Here is a 19,335-nt window from a genome sequence, read left to right as displayed (position 1 = left end):
CAGAATCAAGCGAAAAAGTAAGACAGTTCCTTAATAAGGACCGAACTGATAAAACCACTAATAGGATAACAGGCTTGAGGGGCTAGTAGCATTTCCTTTATGTTCCTTCCCTTTTATACGAACCCCAAATATTCAACACATCCTCTCATTCCAATTCAGAGTGCCCAGAAATTATTGTCAATTGTCATACGATAATATGGCATTTAATAACTGGTGGGACATAGAATGATACCGTGGAGATGTGGGACCAAGACCCAGTGCTTTGATCTACCATTTTAACTGAGCTAAGCTTTCTTATCACATCCCAGACTGGAAGTTTTTCAAAGATTGAGGTGTTAGTTCATTTAGTAGATTTTCCCCCTGGATGATCCCATACTTTTATAGATATCTAATTATAAAATTTGTAAAACATTTATTTAAAATGAGATGAGGTTGCACAAATACATTATTTTCAATTTTATTTAAATCAAATAAAGCTGTGACTGACATGAAGAAACTGGCATAGAAACCACATGAATTTTATTGAGATAAAAATTTAAAGTTGAAATCCTAATACCTAATTATCTTATCCTGAAATAATTAAATATAAAAGATACACATTTTAAACAGTCACACACATGTAGGCATTACACAATGCACATAATGAAGTCATAAAACATTTTATACTGCTTTATTATAAATAATTGGAAATAATATTTCATTTTTCAAACCCAGATAACAAAATAGTAAATATCATGCTTTCTTTTTTTTTTCTTCATTATTTCATTTTATTTTTGTAATAAGAGTTGGGAAGTAGTATTTCTTATTAAAAGACTGGTAACAAAAATCTGTAGGAACACAAAAGAACAAACACTCACTTTCATTCACTTAAAGGAAAACAATTGAGAAGGTTTTTAGAGGGAGAGGCTAAACAGTGCTATGAAGGAGTCACCAAGGATAGAAAGACCGTAATATCACCAAATATCACTTGTAAGGCAAAATGGGGTTGTATACAAATCCATAAACACAAAGATGTGGTGGTAAATTTTAACAATATTTTCTTAAAAATGGAATAGCTTTATTCTCTCAAATGGAGGAAATATGTGTCATTGCTTTGAAAAAACTTATTTTTCTAAGAAAGGACACCTAATGTATATTTCCACTTTCATATAGTAACTCACATCTTGATAATAATACTTCATTACAGTAACCTTGTACACTTAGAGAGAGAAAGCACTTTTTGAGAAAACACTGTAGCACCTTCTATTTGCCACAAAACCTGTGCCCCCAAATTCACTTAAAATAGATCATCCCATAGGAATATTTTCATTAAGAGAGTTATAGTAGCTAAAAGGCAGAACTTTTTTAGGTGACTGATTAATTTTCTCTTTTTGTGTATTTTCCTCATGTTTATTTAATACAGAGTTTTGAAAATGTTCTCCACTAAATGGCTTTTTAAAAATCAGATATTTCCTTTGAAAACAGAGCTTGAGAGAGAAAAATGTGAAGAAATAATGTATTTCATAAAATAGTTTAGTAGATTTCTCTGAAAACTTGGGTTTATTTGCATCAATGAAGGACTATTTGCACTCCAGATTAAACAGCTATTAGGTTTACCATGGAACTAAAACGCTATATACAGTGATATTTATAATTCTTCCTTTACTTTTCATAGACTTCAAAGTGTATCTCTCATAGAAACTGGAACAGGGTGAATCTGGAAAGCATGTTTCAGTTAATTGGCAAAAATTAAATTAGCATGAAATAACAGAATGAAGAACTGAAATCATTATTTTAAAAGTAAAGAAGTTACACTTAAGTGTACACACGCAAGATGATATTGTAAAATGAACTGTTCCAGCTTCCTTGGTTTTACTCCAACTTAATATACTCAAAAATACTGTTTTCATGTATAATATCAAAGGAAATAGTAAATGCACGTATATTATTTTAAGAGCATGATGGTATATTTCACATTCTTTAAACTTTACTCACGCTATAAATATATTTGTATATCAGTCAGTTTTTAAAGTAAGTGAAAACTGTCACATACGGGGTTAATTTCTTATTTCATATGTCCACACTTGATTATGCCCATTTCTTTCCTGAAAACTGCATAAAAAAAAAAACCAAAGAGTAAACAGAGGATGTTTCTACCTTACACTATTTCTTCTCCATGTTCTACAATTCATCATGGTTTAGCAAAAAGGAATTTACATTTGAGGATGGGTTAACTGAAATCAAGGAGTAAGTATGATTCAAGAGTTAGGCTTCTGGAATCCATTAACACTTAACCAACTTAGAGGGCAATGCTTATTCTTCTTAGACTTCTATCAAAATTACACAACAGTATAGACTGATTTTTAGTAGGTTTGCATAGAAATAACACCATTGCACTGGTGTGAGACTTTTCCAAACGATTATGGCAGCCCTGTTTGTATTCTTCATGTATATTCTTCTTTTTGTGTTGTTCCCTTTCTCCTCCTCCTTCCTTCTTCTCAGTTTTTACATGACATAAACCATTTTATCACCTGGCTACCACAGTTCTAAAATAAGATCCAGTAGTAGTTTGAAGCACAGTGAACTGAACAGTTTCTTCCCTTTTTAAAACATGACAGTGAGCGGCATTCTCCATAGTCAAGCCATGTGAACACAATTAACCTCATCGAGAGACTCCGGTGAACTCAAAAGGCTCCAAACCCAGTCAAGAACCTTGGTGACTTCACATAACTGCCACTTGTGGCTGGAAGGGAGACACTATCATTTGCTTCAGAAGTTTTCGAGCAGTTTCTTATTTGGTAGCTTCTTCAGATTTCTCTGTTGCTTTTATCACTGCTTTTGATATGATGCCTTCAAAAGTCCAAAGGTCGAATCATCATTGTTGTGGAACGTAAGGAGTAACTGGGCCCTTTGAAGTAGTGCCACTTTATACCGTTCAGTTTTCCATGGTTTTGTCCGGCAGTGTAGAACATTCCATTTAGATTGGAGGGGCCACAAGCATCAAACCACCAGCCTGAAAAATGAGTTAATAATGAGAGAGAAAAGAAGGAGAAGAAACAATTAAAAGTGATATTGAACATGTGGAAATTCATGGCACTAACCAAGGTGGAGTTTCTTTCTATGGAGTTTCTGGAGTTTCTTTCTATACTTTCTATGATCATTTGCAAATAAAAGGCATTCATTAAAAAGCTTCTTGGTAGTGGAAATGTCTTAAATCACATCCAATTTAAGCAATATATGGACGGAGTAGGAATGCGCTCATGGAAAGCCAGTTTCAGGGTCACTCTGGTGGGACTCATTTCCCACTGTGATGATGGAAAGCTCCAGGGATTCAGGATAAGATCTAATTCAGACATAGATTTATATGTAGGGCAAGTAAAATGCAGATACACTTCGGCAGGTTGCCTTCAGTCTGCTATTAGGAATAGAACAATTATTAGTGAAGAAGTTCAGAAGCTTAGACAGCTGACATCTAAGTAGGGCAAAAGAAATGTTTTCCATCTACTTCATAATTTTGCCAAGAACTGGTCCACAGCTGCTTCTGAAATTAACTGGATACTGCGCAATGACTATGATGCTCAAATTAAATTTGAATTACTGTGCTCTCCCTATATTTTATAGCAATATGGGAAGTGTTCATCAATAGTAGCCATATCGGTTCCTACAGAGCATTATTTTTTTTCCTGTGACTGTTCAAGGTCTTTCAAAACCTAGTAAGAAGGAAAACAACTTGATGAGTAATATGGAGATCTTATGCTTGCATAGCTCTCTGTAAGGATAACTTAGTACTTTATTTTTAAATGAATTAAGTTTCTTAGATTTTGAGATAAAACATACTACTTTTTCCTCTGTCTCCTGAAGTAACACTACTGAAATCTTTAGGGAGCGATTCATGCCAGAGACATTCTGGCATATTTTTATTTGGATACAGTTGACCTCTCTTTGATTACAGAGTTATACCTAAGGGACTAATAGCTAAAGAAAGAGAAAGCTGTACAACTGATGTTAAACTGTAATATGAGCATCATTTTGTAGAAACTAGAAAAAGTTAAATGGAGAAAAGTTAGTTCTCACTTTTCAGTTTTGGAAGATGAACACAGCAAGGTTGTGTTTATAAAGTCATACTAGAGGCAAAGCAAGCTGAATTATATTGGAGAACAATAAGGTATGTTTGATGAGTTTGGAAAGACTGTCTCCAATGCTGTTTTACCAACTGTATGCAAACAACATAGATGTTAATGCAGTCAAAACAGGAGGGACAAGAAGGTTCTTGTTTGGTAAGGAAGGATGAACAATAAAATTCCACGTTTTTGAAGACTTTATTTATTTATGAGAGAGAGAGAGAGAGAGAGAACACAAGCCCACAAGTCAGGGGAGAGGCAGAGGGAGAGGGAGAAGCAGACTCCCTGCTGAGCCCGATGTGGGGCTCTATCTCAGGATCAACCTGACCTGAAGGCAGAAGCTTAACCAACTGAACCAACCAGGTGTCCCTCCACATTTTTTTATAAGATTAATTCCTTTAAATTGTAAGTATAACTAGTAAAAAATGTGTTATTTATATTACAAAAAGCATTCTGATATTAGGGAATTTATTCACCTTAAAGACTCTAAAGGATAAAATGAAAATCCAATTTGAGTGCTCCAGTATTTTAACTTTCTCCTCCTTTTCTCTGACCTTCTTGAGGTATGCTTCCATCATGTTAATGAGCCTTTCATAGTCTTTCAAATATCCACCATGATCTCTGAAGGAAATGCAGCTACTTTATTATTAGAAACTACTACAAATCATAGAATGATCCTCCAAGTTACACTCGATATTCAAGGTAAAAGCATGTGTTTTTGTTTGGTTTAGAGAAAGTCCACAAGCGTTCTGGAAGACTGTGGGAAGGCAGAGGTCTGCTGCCGAAAGCAGCCTGGCAATAAAAGGCAGAGGCTGAAGACACATTCATTGGGAAACTTTCGATGAGATTAGCAAAGAGACAAGAAACAGTAGGGGCATGTGAGAAAATCCAATAAATTGATATTGGGTATTTTTTCTGATTGAGTGAAGTGGGATAATATTTGTGGTTTGGGGAAAGGCATTTTGGAGAAACTGAAAGAAGACCATTTGGCTGGGTCAGAGTTAGCAAGAGAAATAGAAGCCTCAAGCTGAGAAAGTCTGAAGATGAAATCACATAGTCTTTGGTTCATAACCCTAAGAACAATGTAATGAATGGCGTGGTCTATCTCCTGTACTGAGGACGCACCTAACAAGAGTTTGCTTAACAAGTGACTGGGAGTGACTATTGACAGATTGACTGATATTGGCTGTTTCTCTCTGTAAGGAGTCAATTGTCTGAAGTAGTTTACTAAAAAGTTCTATTTGATAGACACCCCAATATATAACATCCATGATTATTGTGTTTGTTCTTTCTTTATCTATTCAATATGTATTATTTATATATGTATGATTGTGATTATTGTTACACAGTACTCAACCAGACGGGCCTGGGCCCTACCTTCATGGAATTTACTTCAAATGTGAGAGATAGACATAAAGTAAGCAAATAAGGAAAATCCTTACAAATCATGATAAAAAGAAAGAAATCAATCAATCAATCAATCAATCAATCCAGGAGATTTGAAGGAGGGCAACAGGGGACCTACCCAACTTTTCACATGCACAGAAGACGCTGATATTCAGTGAGTACAGAAGGATGAGAGGGAGGCAGTTGTGTAAAGATGAGGAAAGGATTCTTTTAAGCAGAGTATAGCAAGGACTCATACCACGAGGAAGAAATAGAGCTTGACGTCCTTAGAAACTTAAAGAAACTTAAAGAACCTCTTAAACTGTTCTTTAAGTAGCTGGTATATCATGTATCATCAATGTAGCTGGTATATCATGAGCAAGGGGGAAACTCATAGGAAATGAAGGTAAAGAAGCAGGCAGTCTTGTTGAAGGAGTACAAAGTTGAACAATGTTTACAGAAAACTTCAGAGTTTATCTGGTCTATTTAACCATCATCAGATGCAAGCAAGACATTCTCTAGGAATAAGAACCAGTATTTCACCGGGAACCAGATCTATCACGTTGACTATTAACCAAGTATTATTTAGAGCCCTCATTCTATAACTATGGTCTGCCAAAGCCATCCTGAGCATCTTGCGCAGCAAAAGGAAGGGGAAAAAATAATGAAGAATCAATTCAACAAATATTAAGTAACAGATAAATACAGAGGTTGGAGTGGAATAAAACAGAATTCTTGGCTTTAAGGAGTGCACAGTTTTATGTAGGAGAGAGAGACAATAAACTGTTTCAAAATGAGATGATTGTGAAACAGAGATGAACAAAATCTATGGAAATGGGCAGAAAGTCCCGTCAGTCGGTCCACAAGGTTTACTTACCCACGAGTTATGTCCTGAAGATTGATGTGAGTTCACTGAACAGAAAGAAGTTCTGAACACAGAATGTGCTCTGAGAGAGCAGGAGAAAGTGTCTATTAGCAGCCTGACTTGGCTGGACTGCCACTGGGTAAGGGGTTGGAGAACACAGGTCTAACAAAATAAACAGGAGGGAGAACACAGAGGTTTTTGTTTTATTTTTAGATATTTTCTTGTGGGCAATGGAGAGCCTGCAGTGCACCAGACAAGAAATTAGAAGACTTAGACTCTGATGCTGACTGCACCAATTAATAATCAGGATATCCTAAACAGTAATGATAATATCTAATATTTATTAAAAAGCTAATATGCATCAGGAACTGTGCTACAGTATTTATATGCATTCTCTCATTTCTTCCCCCAAATAATCTTAGTTGATGTGGGAGGTACTATAATAAACACATTGATGCTCAAAGAGTAAAGAAATTTTCCAAGGGTCACACAGGCATCTGGTTCCACATTCTTATGATGTGGTTTATAATGTCTGATCAGCCAGTTTTGCAGCATGGTTGTATGGATCAAATAAAATGACACACTGACTATTCAAACCAGTAAAATCCAAAATAAGTGTTTAGTGTAAGTTATCTAAGAAATGGGATGGAAGGTTTAGGGTGGGAACAAGAAGCATTCGATCTTGTGGGGGCACCATATGATTTAATAATGAATACCAGGTCATCAGTGCAAATGTATCTCCTTATTCACTTGGCAGGGTTTATTAGAGAAATATGACAAAAATATGACAAAGGAGTACAGTTGTACATGTTTTCACTGTAAAGACAATGGCACTTAAATACCTAATATGACTGGAAAAACTGTTTTCAATGATTTGTTTTGACATCATGTGGAAATCAAAGACCTTAATGTGTTTGACTGTCTTAAGACCAGTGGGCCATGCACACTGAGGAAGATCACAGAATATCTGATGATAATAATGAGGATGAATTAAGATGGCACAACACAAAATCAAAGATTAATTATTTCTCAAGACAATTTTGGTCATAGTGTCTTTATAAAATACTCTGAACTTCAAGGTAGCAAAAATAGTTATATGTGTGCAAATAGGTACTCCGTTTCCTCTGACACATGCAGTAGAACAACAGAGGGATTTCCACTTTCTACTTTTCTTCAAAAAAAAAAAAAAAAAATAGACATGGCCAGCTCAGTGATGCAAGCAAAGGATGGAAGAAACCAGCAGCTTCCATCCGCCATTGGGACAACTGATAAAATGTCTGAAGTGTTTGAAGACTGGCAACTGCTGAGATGTATGTTGCCAAGCATTTTTCTTTATAAACTGTAACCTCATATATATTTTAATAAGAAATCTGAGATGCATGTTTCTAACTCATTTGCACTTAACTCATTAAAATTTAGTTTTGTACTAACTATCCTTGGCTCTCCAGGCCTTCAAAAGTCATTCCAGTCCTTTATCTTTGAATCCGAAAACTCACATTTTATCACCAATAAATAAAACTTTGTCCAGAGAGTAGGAATTTGATTCTAAACTCTATATTCAGGAAGTTCAAATTTATTTGAAAATCAGAAAACCAAACTCTCAAATTCTTCTGATCCTAAACAAAATGTCCTTCAACACTTCCTTTGTAAGGTAAAAAGTACAGCAAAATGAAAAGATGTATCTGTTTTTATGGGTTTCTTTCATTTTCTAAGGCATGCATTCTAATCAGCAATGTGCAAAACAACTTACGCAGAAAATAAGATTTGGCTCTTTTCTTGCAAAGAATGAGGCTGAACACAACTGGTTGGTGCTACTGCTATCTGTGGGATCATTATGAAAAATTACCTCCCCAGTTCCTGTGTACAGAGTTGGCCAAATCCACAACTAGCCTCAAGGACCAGCTGCAAGGGTCTTGCGTGGATGCGGGAGGCAAGAGACCTCTCCGAGAGGTCTGCACTCCCTCTGTCATCTCATACTATATCCCCTTCAGGCCAAGGACTTCGCTTTTCTTTCCTTTCTCTTCTCTTTGTTCCAAAGATGAAAAAGTTGTTGATCCTGGCCAGGAATCTTGAATTCACTGAAAACCTTTAGGTATTTATTCTTTTACTGTCTCTTCCCTCCCTTGCACTGCATTTCACTTTGAATGTTTAAGTGAAGAAATCCTTGCGAACGTCTGCTGCAAACAGTAAAACAGAGCTCACTGCTGTCTCTGAACGCCATTCATTGTGACAGAGGCAGGAGAAGGAGTGGATTAAGCAATGGCTTCTCTGGAGGTTGTGTTCAAATCTTACCTGATGCTAATTTTGTGATCTTTGGCAAATTATCTAAGTTTTCTGTATCTCGGTTCTTGCCAAAAACATTATTGTGGTGCTGAGTTCAAAGGGTCTTTAGAAGTATCATGTAAGTTATTAAATATAAACTATTTAGGATAAAGCAAAAATGCCTGTTCATACGACTGCAATAAATATTTGCTATAATATTATTAGAGGAAAATGCCCCACAATTAAGTGTTTGATTATTTCTCAGCCATTGTCAATTATTAACCTTTGGGAGCAGCCCTGTGTTATATGCCTGTAAGTTCTGGTTCACTTTTTTTTTTTTTTCCCAAATTTACCTTTTGAAAGACATTTTCTGATATTCTTTCCTCTTTTTCCAATAAGTGAAAATGCACTTCAGAAAACATATTATGGTAAATATTAAAATATAATTATATTAAAACATAATCAATTCTAAACTTTGTATTTAGTGTGTTCATATTTATTTGGAAGTCGGAACCTAAAGCTCAAATTTTTCCAATTCTGGAGTTTAGTCTTCTGGGGTTTAGTTATTCTTAAAATTTAGTCCCAATCCTCATATTCACCGTATTGTTTCACGTGTGTGTACATATTTGTATATATAAGTATACATGTATATTTTGTATATATAGGGTTATATATTGTATATACACTGATGTATTTTCTTTTTTAAACATTTTTAAAAAGATTTCATTTATTTATTTGACAGAGAGCTCAAGTAGGCAGAATGGCAGGCAGAGGGAGAGGGAGAGCAGGGAGCCCAATGCGAGACTCAATCCCAGGACTCTGGGATCGTGACCTGAGCTGGAGACAGCTGCTTAACCAACTGAGCCACCCTGGAGCCCCAATACAATTACGTATTTCAATCTAAGTTCACAAACAGTCACATTCATACTCGAATTGATTTATTTTTATGTATTCTCACTAGTATCTTTTGGATGTGGCAATGCCCTTTCAAGGTCTGTGATAAAATATTCATTCATGCAACCAGTATTTATTGAGCATGTGCTACGTGCCAGGCACCATAGGATATAGTGGTAGAGAGCACAAAGTCCCTGCAATATACATTTTTGAGGAATAGGCTTATGGATTATGTACTAAAATAAATTGTTTTGAAATAAAGTAATGCAATGTGTATTACTGTGGTCAATCTTAAATTATCCATATGGATCTTTTCTCTCAACATTTCTTGCTTTAAAACCTGGAGAATATGAGTTATCTGTCAATGCTTAGTACACCCTTCCTGGATTATTAAAAATTCTAAGATGATCATATTTTCCCAAAGATCCTGTCACTCAGCATCATTCACTAGTGGAGAAGCTGCTAATTTCTTTCTTTCTTTCTTTCTTTCTTTCTTTCTTTCTTTCTTTCTTTCTTTCTTTCTTTCTTTTTCTTTTTCTTTTTTTGTCTTCTTCAAGATTCTATAGCAGGCCATATCAACCCTCTTCTGCAAGCATTTATCAACTCTCTGCTGCTAGCATCTGGTGAGTTGTAGGGTGTACTAAGAAATTTATGTGTATGGCTTTATCCTGTCTTTTAGGGCTGAACTGAGAAATATCCTTTGTTAGCTTTAGCAAAGTCTTGTCTGTCGGCTGACATAGTTTATGCGTGGGAAAAGGGATCGGAGTTTCTAGCACAACAGATTCTTTTTGCAGAAGGTTAGGTCACATTTTTACATAGCTTTTATATTACACACTAAATGTGGAAATTGTGTTGAAAGAAAAGTAAGGTAAGGAAAGGAATGTAAAGTAATACCGTGTTTTGTTTTGTTTTGTCAGCAACCTTTAGTAATTGTAGTTTCGAATAGACTTTTAGAAATAGTTATTTGAAGAATGTTAATTTAGTACCAAAAACCATGTTTTCTTTGAATGTAGCATTTGCTTTGAATGTGAAGATCTAAAAGTTATTCATTGTCAGTATTTTGGAGTCAGAGATTTTATGCATATTTGTTTTTATAGACAATAAATCCATATTAACAAAAACATGCACTGAATGAGATTGCATTTTCATTTTCTTAATGTTAAATAGCAGATAAAACTTTTGTGTTTAAAAGAAACTGATTCCTTTCCTTGGGCTCAGGAGGGCACAGTGGGAACTGTGTTAGAGGATTCAAAATATTTCCTACAATCATTTCTTAAGTTTGTCCCTCCCACTACTGAAGTATACAGATTTTTCATAATATTCTTCATATAGAGGGTAACCTAAGGAGAAAACTTACAAATTTTCCTAAGGTCAATGACATCATAGAGCAAAGACATTTCTGGCTTATAAATCTGTGCTGACAAATCACCTCTATTTAACGATTAATTAAGGGGTGGTTGCATAAAAGATGTATGTGGCAATTTGACCTTGAAATATATGCTTTGGTCTCAGAAGAAATATGTAACAAAGCATGAAAATTATTCAATATTTAAATTGGATGGAAAACTTGCTTGCTTTCTGGTAAGGTAGGAATAAGTACATATACTTCTGGGACAGGAAGTATAAAACATGTATCTATTTCTATTGATGCAAATGGCTTTCTCAGCCCCCACACCTCCTCTCCACTCTACAAGTTACTATGAATTACAACCCATGCACTGAAAAACAATATTACTACTTTAGCCACAGTAAGTACATGGAAAACAGAGTCACAGAACCAGAAGAAAATGTGAGAGACTTTCTTATCTAGACCCGCAACTGCAGGAACAAGCTTAAGCAAGCTCTTTTAGATAAAATAGCTTTATATTCTCTTCTTGAAGATGTCCACAACCAGAAATGCACAATCCTCCCTAGAAGCACTTGATTCCTGGAGACTCCTTCTGAATTCACTTGCCCATCCTCCAATAACTCCATAACATGTTGTATTTTGTCTCTGAAACTGGTTTTGATATGAAATTGTGTTATTTATTGTTTATTCTTTTGTGGAGGGTCTCTTTCAATAGATGCACATTCTCTTCTGTCTTGCTTATTTCTCTAACAGTTGATCCTTAACAGTTACTTATTAAAAATATGTTATACTGATAGAAGTTAAGAAGTTAGGGTATTAGGAATAAGAGAGAAAGATCAAAATATTATTTTGACCTTATGCCCAGCTGAAATACCTTCTGCTTTCAATTAAGCTCATCTCCTGTTGTTCAGTCTTTGACAGATAAGGGTGGCAATGATACCACATTCTCCAACCAAATTCCCTCCATGTACTTGCGTAAAACTATTTAGGACAGCTAGTGGGCAATCAATCTTACTTTACCCTTAATTTCTCCCAGAAGAAACAAAGGAAAATATATATAAATAAACAAGATAAAACAAAGCTTTAATTAATGATGACAGAAAACTATGAATGATTAGTTTCCAAGAATATAAAATCTTATTGCTTAAAAGAAACTATTTTAAATAGTAGTGAGTTCAAATATAAATGAAAGGAAAAATCATTAGATGAAGAAAACAGTTCTAAGGGAAAATATGACAGAATAAGTATTGGTGGTAGGGAGTAGCTCAGTAGGATATAAGTCCCAGGCAGTACTCAGGTTACCGGGACTGTCACTGACATTCATCCTTACGTTCTCCAGTTCTTAGCTATCTAAATTCCACATTTTAGCTTTGCAGAGTGAACAGATTTGCAAGGCCTGGATTCTTTCAAAAGGATATTTGATAGGGTAATGGCGTTTATTACAAAAACACATTGACTTAGACTATTCCAGTCGAAGAAATAAGTGGAAATTTTCTCTCCCCAACATATGTGTTTATTGGTGAGTAAGAAGCAGGCCCAAGAATGATTATGGGTGAAAGAACATGACAAAGTTCAATCATTTTGAAGCAGAAATAAAATCATAAATCTGAGCAATGAAGGTTTCTCATCAATAACTAAGAGGTGCATTCTTCTCTTTGCTTTTTTGCTCTATATTTTCATTATTATGACAGAAATATGAACATATTGGAATGCTCTTCTAAGGCAACATTTGAAAGATTTTACTTCATGCATTACATTTATTGGGTAAGAAAAAACTATCTGTAGAAATAGATGTGGATAAATTGAAGCATATTTCAATATTAAAACAAGCAGGAAACTAGACACTCAAAGTCCTTTTGTCTCTGTATAAACTTGCTGACAATTCCATTTATGGGATCAAGGAGGCAATGAGAAGAAAACTTTTCTTTCAGGAAAAAAAAGTTTAAAACCTAACCTTTGGGTATGATTTTTGGGTACGATTCTAAATTTGTAACCTTTGGGTATGATTCTAAATTTGTAAGAACTGTGTTGGGGGAAGGGAGATCATGAAATTTCATATAGAGGACTTTTACCTATTTGATGAGGTTAAATGTGATTTCAAAATACCATTTTAAAGTATAGGGAGAAGTATATGATAGAGGATGAATCACAACAGATTGGCTTTGATAATACTAGGGCTGGTCTCATGTTGAAAAGATACTGATATAAGCGTGGTGGTCAATGGGATGTGATTTGGTGGTGGTAGTAATAGAGGACATGTGGATGGGATGCAGGGGGAAAGATTTCTTCAAAATCACCTCTCCATATTCTTCTATGCTCTGTTAACTGATGAAAAAATATCAACCTAATGATACATTTCATTGGCTACAAAATTTGAAAGTGATTTCAAAGGCTACAAGTTGCTTATTCATTCATTAATGCACTGTATTTTTAATTGAGTTTCTATGTGCTACATCTAATGTGCTAGATGTTAAATACAAAATGGTGAGCATTATTTTGCTTTTATTTTCCTTATGTACAAAGTGGAGATTAGAGTTTCTCTCCCTGCTTATCTCACAGAGCTGGTTTCCAGCTCAAGCGAGATAGTACAATCTATGCAATAACATGTAAAAACACATAATAATAATAATAATAATAATAATAATAATAATAATAGTAATATTACATTTTAGGAAGAAAATACTCAATTTTGAGAGTTTTTTTTTTCCTTCCATTAAAATATGCTCTGTTGGGGCACCTGGATGGCTCAGTGGGTTAAAGCCTCTGCTCAGGTCATGATCCCAGGGTCCTGGGATCGAGCCCCGCATTAGGCTCTCTGCTCAGCGGAGGGCCTGCTTCCTCCTCTCTCTCTGACTGCCTCTCTGCCTACTTGTGCTGTCTGTCAAATAAATGAATGAAATCTTTAAAAAAAATATGCTCTGTTGTAGATTAATACAGAAGGAGAATAAGAACAGCTGATGGTAGGAGTGATTGCTATTCCATTAAGAGAGGGAAAGAGTTCTGAAATTGTGAGAGCAGAAACACTGGAAAGAAAGTTTCCTTTACAATTTTGTTTGGTGCCAACTCCTTCCTTGCCAGAACTTATAACATACTTGAGCTACACTGCTTGCCACTGGGTTTTAGCTTAGTGTTTCTCAAACCCCAATTAGTCATGTATCAACTTCACAGATTTTTCCTATTATCCACTTAAAACTTTTATTAATAATTAATATTTTACTTTTAATCAATAATGTGTTATATACCAAATATTGTGAATAGTTTAAAAACACAAAGATTAAATAACTCCTTTAAGGAAGAAACCAGTACCCCTTACCATAATAAAAGGTAGATATACAACCCAATAAGATTAAAACAAAATCACTTAATTTAATTTTAGGTAGGTTCCATTGTCTAACCAAGGCCCTGAGCCTGAGGCCAAATGGTTTGCTCCTTCTTTGCTATAAAGTTCATCGAGTGGTTATTGAGTAAGTGCTAAAGAACATTACAGATATGCTAGCACCAAACTGAGAATTTCCCTTTGACACAATCAGAAGGCTGGAAAGATAATAAAAAGTTCAAAAAGGATTAACTTTCTTACTCAGTGATAGAATATAATTTAATGATATTTCTTCAAATGTCTTGCGGAAGTCAATACCACATAACGCAAAGCCCTAGTGTAGCTGGTCTGAATTTTATGACTTTAGATCTAACTATATACCTCTCTATTCTTATTTCATTTCAACAGAGTGGCCAATGAATTCTACTACGCAGTTGCAAAACACTTTTTAAGGAGGATTACCCATCCCCCCAACTCCACATGCTGAATTCCCAAATTGTTGTTCATTCCACTATGGGTATCATTATGATTCTTTAGAAGGCAGAATAACTGGCACTTTAAGAAGCTAAAGAATGTATTCAGAACCAAGTCTGGCATGCCCCTTCTGTAGACACTGGGGGAGGAGGCAAACTTATAAATATGCTAGCAATGTCTTGCACAAGAGCACATGGTAGATTAGTGGGCAGAACAAAATGATCTCTAGGGTCTTGCTCTGAAGTTTCCTGACCAGAAGATCACAGTTCTTTCTCAAAGATAAGAAACTTCAAGCCTCAAACCAATGAAACATAACTTAGAGAACAGCCCCATAGGACTTACCTCCTGTTAGCATGAGGGCACATTTGCACATACAGTTGTCATTATCTGCATCTTTAGTGCTGAAATCAGCACCATGTAAGATCAGGCTGCTCTGTTTTCCTGCGGTCCCAGTGTGACCCTTTAAATACAACCTGAAATTTAAAAAAAAAAAAAAAAAAAAAAAAAGGAAAAGATAAGCCATCCAACAGAATAACAGAACCCAGAAGACCAGTTTGTTGAATTTTTGCCTTTTTCATAATTTTCTCCCTTCTTTGTACTCAACCCTTCTAACAAACTACTATAAGACCTGAGAAAGAAAGAGAGAGTGAGAGAGAGAGAGAGAGGAAGGAAGGAAGGAAGGAGGAAAGAAAGAGAGAGAAGGCAAGAAAGGACTCTAAATCCTAGTAAAATTCTCTATGGCTTGTGTGCTCGGTGTTTATTTCATAATGCATATGGTTCTCTGATAGTGCACGATCCACAAAAGGAAAATGGGCTTATTTTATTACCACAGGTATTAATCTCCAAAGAGAAAATACAATACCTTGTAGAGCATCATTACAGCATATAAAATATATATATATATATATATAATTACAGCATATAATTATGTTAATGTTATGTTTATGACATCATCACTATTCAATAATAGTGATGATGTCATAAACATTACTCTTAATAGCAATACTAATAATAATTCTCATTGATTGAGGACTTGCTCTGTGCCAAACACTCTGCTAAATTCTTTCTAGTTATTATTTAATTTAATTTTATATTAAATTTGTCATCTAGGCCTCAATATACCAATTTAGTATGCTAAGATTTAGAGGAGATAAATAAGCTGGAATTTGGCTGATTGACTTTAAAATCCAAGTTCTTAATCAGTATACATTCTCTGAACAAATGTTTGTTGAGCATATATTATACAACAGAAATTGTTCTAAGTACTTAAGATATATCAGACAAAGAGCCATGCCCATAAGGGGCTTACATTCTAGTTTATCCCTAAAATTACGTTCAAAATGCTAACTGTTTAATCTCAACTATGGCATTCTTCAAAGAACTTAACCTACCTTACTCTCTAGAAACATTTCTTATATAAAATTTACATTAACCTAGATCACAGACTCTCCAACATTTGCACATATAGAAAATAATCTGGTTATTTGTGGAAAAGGCTTTTGCACTAGGCCTATGAATTTATATTCTCAATTAGTATCTCATACTACTCTTTGCATATTGAAGAATTCTGGTCTAGAATTTAAAAACTAGTGGACAAATCATGATCAATGCCAACAGTAGTTCCCTGATGTCTCGTCACTTCTTATTGATCCTCTATTCTACTTTCACAGCCATCTGGATACTTCGAACAAATGCAAACTTGCTCAGGTCCTTCAGTGGCTCCTCAGGGGTCAGAATAACTAAACTAAGGTTGTCAGAAGTGTTACTTTGATATTCAAGGCCTTCTCTGGTTGAGACCCTACCCTTCTTTTTAATTCCACCTAACGTGGTTCTCATTCATCAAAATCATCCAGCAATAGAATCAGACTATGAAAAGAATCAGACACCACTTCTGTGCCCGAGTCTTATTTATGAATCTTATCCATCCACAAAATAGTTAATATCTTTGTATGAGGGAGACACTACTAGGACCTGGGCCAGCTCTGAACAAATTTTACATTATTATTTAACATAATAATACAGGTCAATTAATATTTGGATTTTATTTTTTCACATATATATTTGACTTGTGTTTGCACCTAAGTATATGTAAAGGTCTCCCTATTATTTTGTGAAGCTGGTATTAGTTTAAGCAAATAACAGTACTATTGTATGCTCTGCCAAAACATTTTACAGATAATCTGCAGAGATTTTTGAGTCAGAGCAAAATATACAATTAAGTCCTCCTCAGGTTTTGTTGTTTTTCAATGATTAATAGAACCTGTGGTTAACAGTAAGTTGAAGGAAACCTCTAAAGCTATATTATCATACACATGCTTGTATTTTAAGACTCTCAGAGGCAGGCTAAAAGTCACTGGTGATAGAAAATTGTAGAATTTTTGTGTGGATTTACATTTCAGGTTACAGGCAGCCCACATGTGGGTGAGATTCATCAGGGAAAAGAAAGATGGGAGGTCACCAGTGGAACCTGGGACAAGTTACCTGGGTGAATTTACAGCCTTTCAGATTTGACCAGTTTCTCAGCCTTTCGAGATAGACACACACTTGCAAAGCTAAGGAGGCTTTTTGTCAGTTCTCCATTTACAGTAAAAACTGAGACACTGTGGGGTCCAGGATCAGGTCTTCTTAGAGAGAGTTTCACACAGAAAGCCAAATTGTAATTGAAAAGTTGCTTATTTGGTGAACACAGAATCAGTTGGGGGAAGAAGATGAACAATTCCAAAATTAAATAGCTGTGAGTCTGCAGGCTTGAAATCTCCACTCCTATGGGACTGGCTGAGTTTAGCCCACAGGTGCTCTTGGATGAGCGATGCTTATTCCAACTGATTCTTGGCTTCTCTATGATTTGTGATGCCTTTCCTTATTTTTTTTTTCAAAAGGTAAGTCAAACCATTATCTCTATAGCAGCTTTAAGTTCATTGATGAGGAAAGAGATTCCAGAACACATTGTTTTCTACAGCTTCATTTTCAGCACAAATGTTCAGTTGATATTAAGTGAGTGACTACTATGTGGTGGATATATTTCATACTTTTATCCCTTCACAAGAGGGTTATCGCATAAGCCTTATAGTTTACAATTTTTTTTTTGTGTTGCCATGGCAATTGGAATACCCAAATACAACTTTAGAAAGTAGAGAAAAGCATAAAAAAGAAAATAAACAGCAACCCCAAAATCATCTCTGAATACAACTACTTTTGACATTATGGTGTATATGCATTTAGTTTTGTCCTTTTTTTTCCCCACTCCAAATTGAAAATATTATCTAATATTACCTATTTTTAAGTATATATATTTTTAAGTATAATGTCTGATCATATTCCTATAAAATTTTTGAACAATGCACAGGAAGTTGCCCACAGGTCTGTCTCCTCTATCTCTTTAGAAGTAATAACTTACATGAGTTTTACACCTTCCAAAACAATTTGTCTTCATGTACAAATACAAATTAAAATGAGATCATACTCAAAAGATTTCTTTATACCATGCTTTCCATATGTAATTGTATGACCATTTTCCCATGCCACTTCTTATTCTTCTCCAACATCATTTGGAAGTTACTGTATGACTATATCATCAATTGTTACAAGTTTAAGGGTGCTTTCATATATCTCTAAGTATGTATGCAAGCGTGTAGAATAAACATCAACAATCTTTTCCTGACCTTTACCTCCATGATCTTCATTATTGCTCTATGTTATAGTTTGTAAGTAAGAAGAGACATTTTTCCAGATCCTTTTAATCAACATTAGAAGCTCAGTCTTCTAGTTCTGGCAGCTCTTCTCTGAGTTATTACAGAAGCCTGACAACTGGTCTCACTGCCTTAAGTCTTGCTCCTTCCTTTTTGACCTAAAATCTATGGTCCAAAGTGACTCATTCAAAAACATGTATCTCATTGTTCCTCTACTACGGTTAAAAACCCTCAGTTGTTCTCCCAACACATGAGAGATAAAGTCTAGATTCCTTACTGAGATTTACAAGGACTATGAAGATCTTACCCTCCTCTACTTTTTCCCACACCACCCAACCACCCACAGTTCTCATTGCTTATTTCCTGTCCATGTATCTAATAGTCCAGGCTTATCAATTACTTGTTCTCTTAAAACAACACACTCTCACTTCTCTGTATATCTGCATGTGCTGTCCCCATTCCTGGAAGTTCCATTGTGCAATATATACATATATTAAGCCATTGTGTTATACACCTAAAGCTAACATAATGTTATATGTTAATTATATTTCAATGAAAAAGAAACGAGTAGAAAAGACCAATATTTAGAGGACTTTCACTGTATAAGACTGAGCAGAAATTGTAATTTACATACAGAGTATTCATTTCCCCTGAGTCTATATCCTTAGCATGCCATAGGGGAGCTGCTCATGCTCTTATAGGGAAGAGGCACCCACGGATAGTAATTTTCTATGAAATTGAAATAGGGGGAATAGAGATTGCGTTTCATAAAAAATAATTTTTCTCACACAATTTTAAGAAATTTACATATGAGGACAACTATGCTTCTGTGGAATCCCACAAAGATTTTGGGAGCAACTATGTAGTCAAAGATAGGTCATCTGAATAGTCAAAGGGCTCATTATTTCTTAGGAATTATTTAGCTAGTACAGAGTAGCAATTATTGACCAAAAGCCAACAATTCTAGCAGGTTATTTGATAAAGGCAAACTAAGAGCTAGC

The 19,335-nt window shown here is 35.1% G+C and overlaps 1 protein-coding gene across 4 annotated transcripts in view; it reads right to left on the bottom strand.

Annotated features, from left to right (window-relative positions):
- Positions 1-502: 502 nt before the first annotated feature.
- The window catches only part of ANGPT1 (angiopoietin 1), a 252,183-nt gene continuing 233,350 nt past the window's right edge, over positions 503-19,335 (bottom strand). For all 4 annotated transcript variants that reach the window (XM_059165779.1, XM_059165780.1, XM_059165781.1 and 1 more), the window contains 2 exons: positions 14,988-15,118; positions 503-2,992 (listed from right to left, as the gene is read on the bottom strand). In XM_059165779.1, the coding sequence (XP_059021762.1) occupies positions 2,832-2,992; positions 14,988-15,118 (292 nt within the window). In that variant the 3' untranslated portion in view covers positions 503-2,831. The remainder of the gene's footprint in view (positions 2,993-14,987; positions 15,119-19,335) is intronic.

The sequence above is a fragment of the Mustela lutreola genome, chromosome 3 (genome assembly GCF_030435805.1).
Source record: "Mustela lutreola isolate mMusLut2 chromosome 3, mMusLut2.pri, whole genome shotgun sequence".
Lineage (NCBI taxonomy): Eukaryota > Metazoa > Chordata > Mammalia > Carnivora > Mustelidae > Mustela > Mustela lutreola.
Note: the sequence above shows the minus strand (reverse complement) of the source record. Positions and strands in the feature narration are given on the sequence as shown.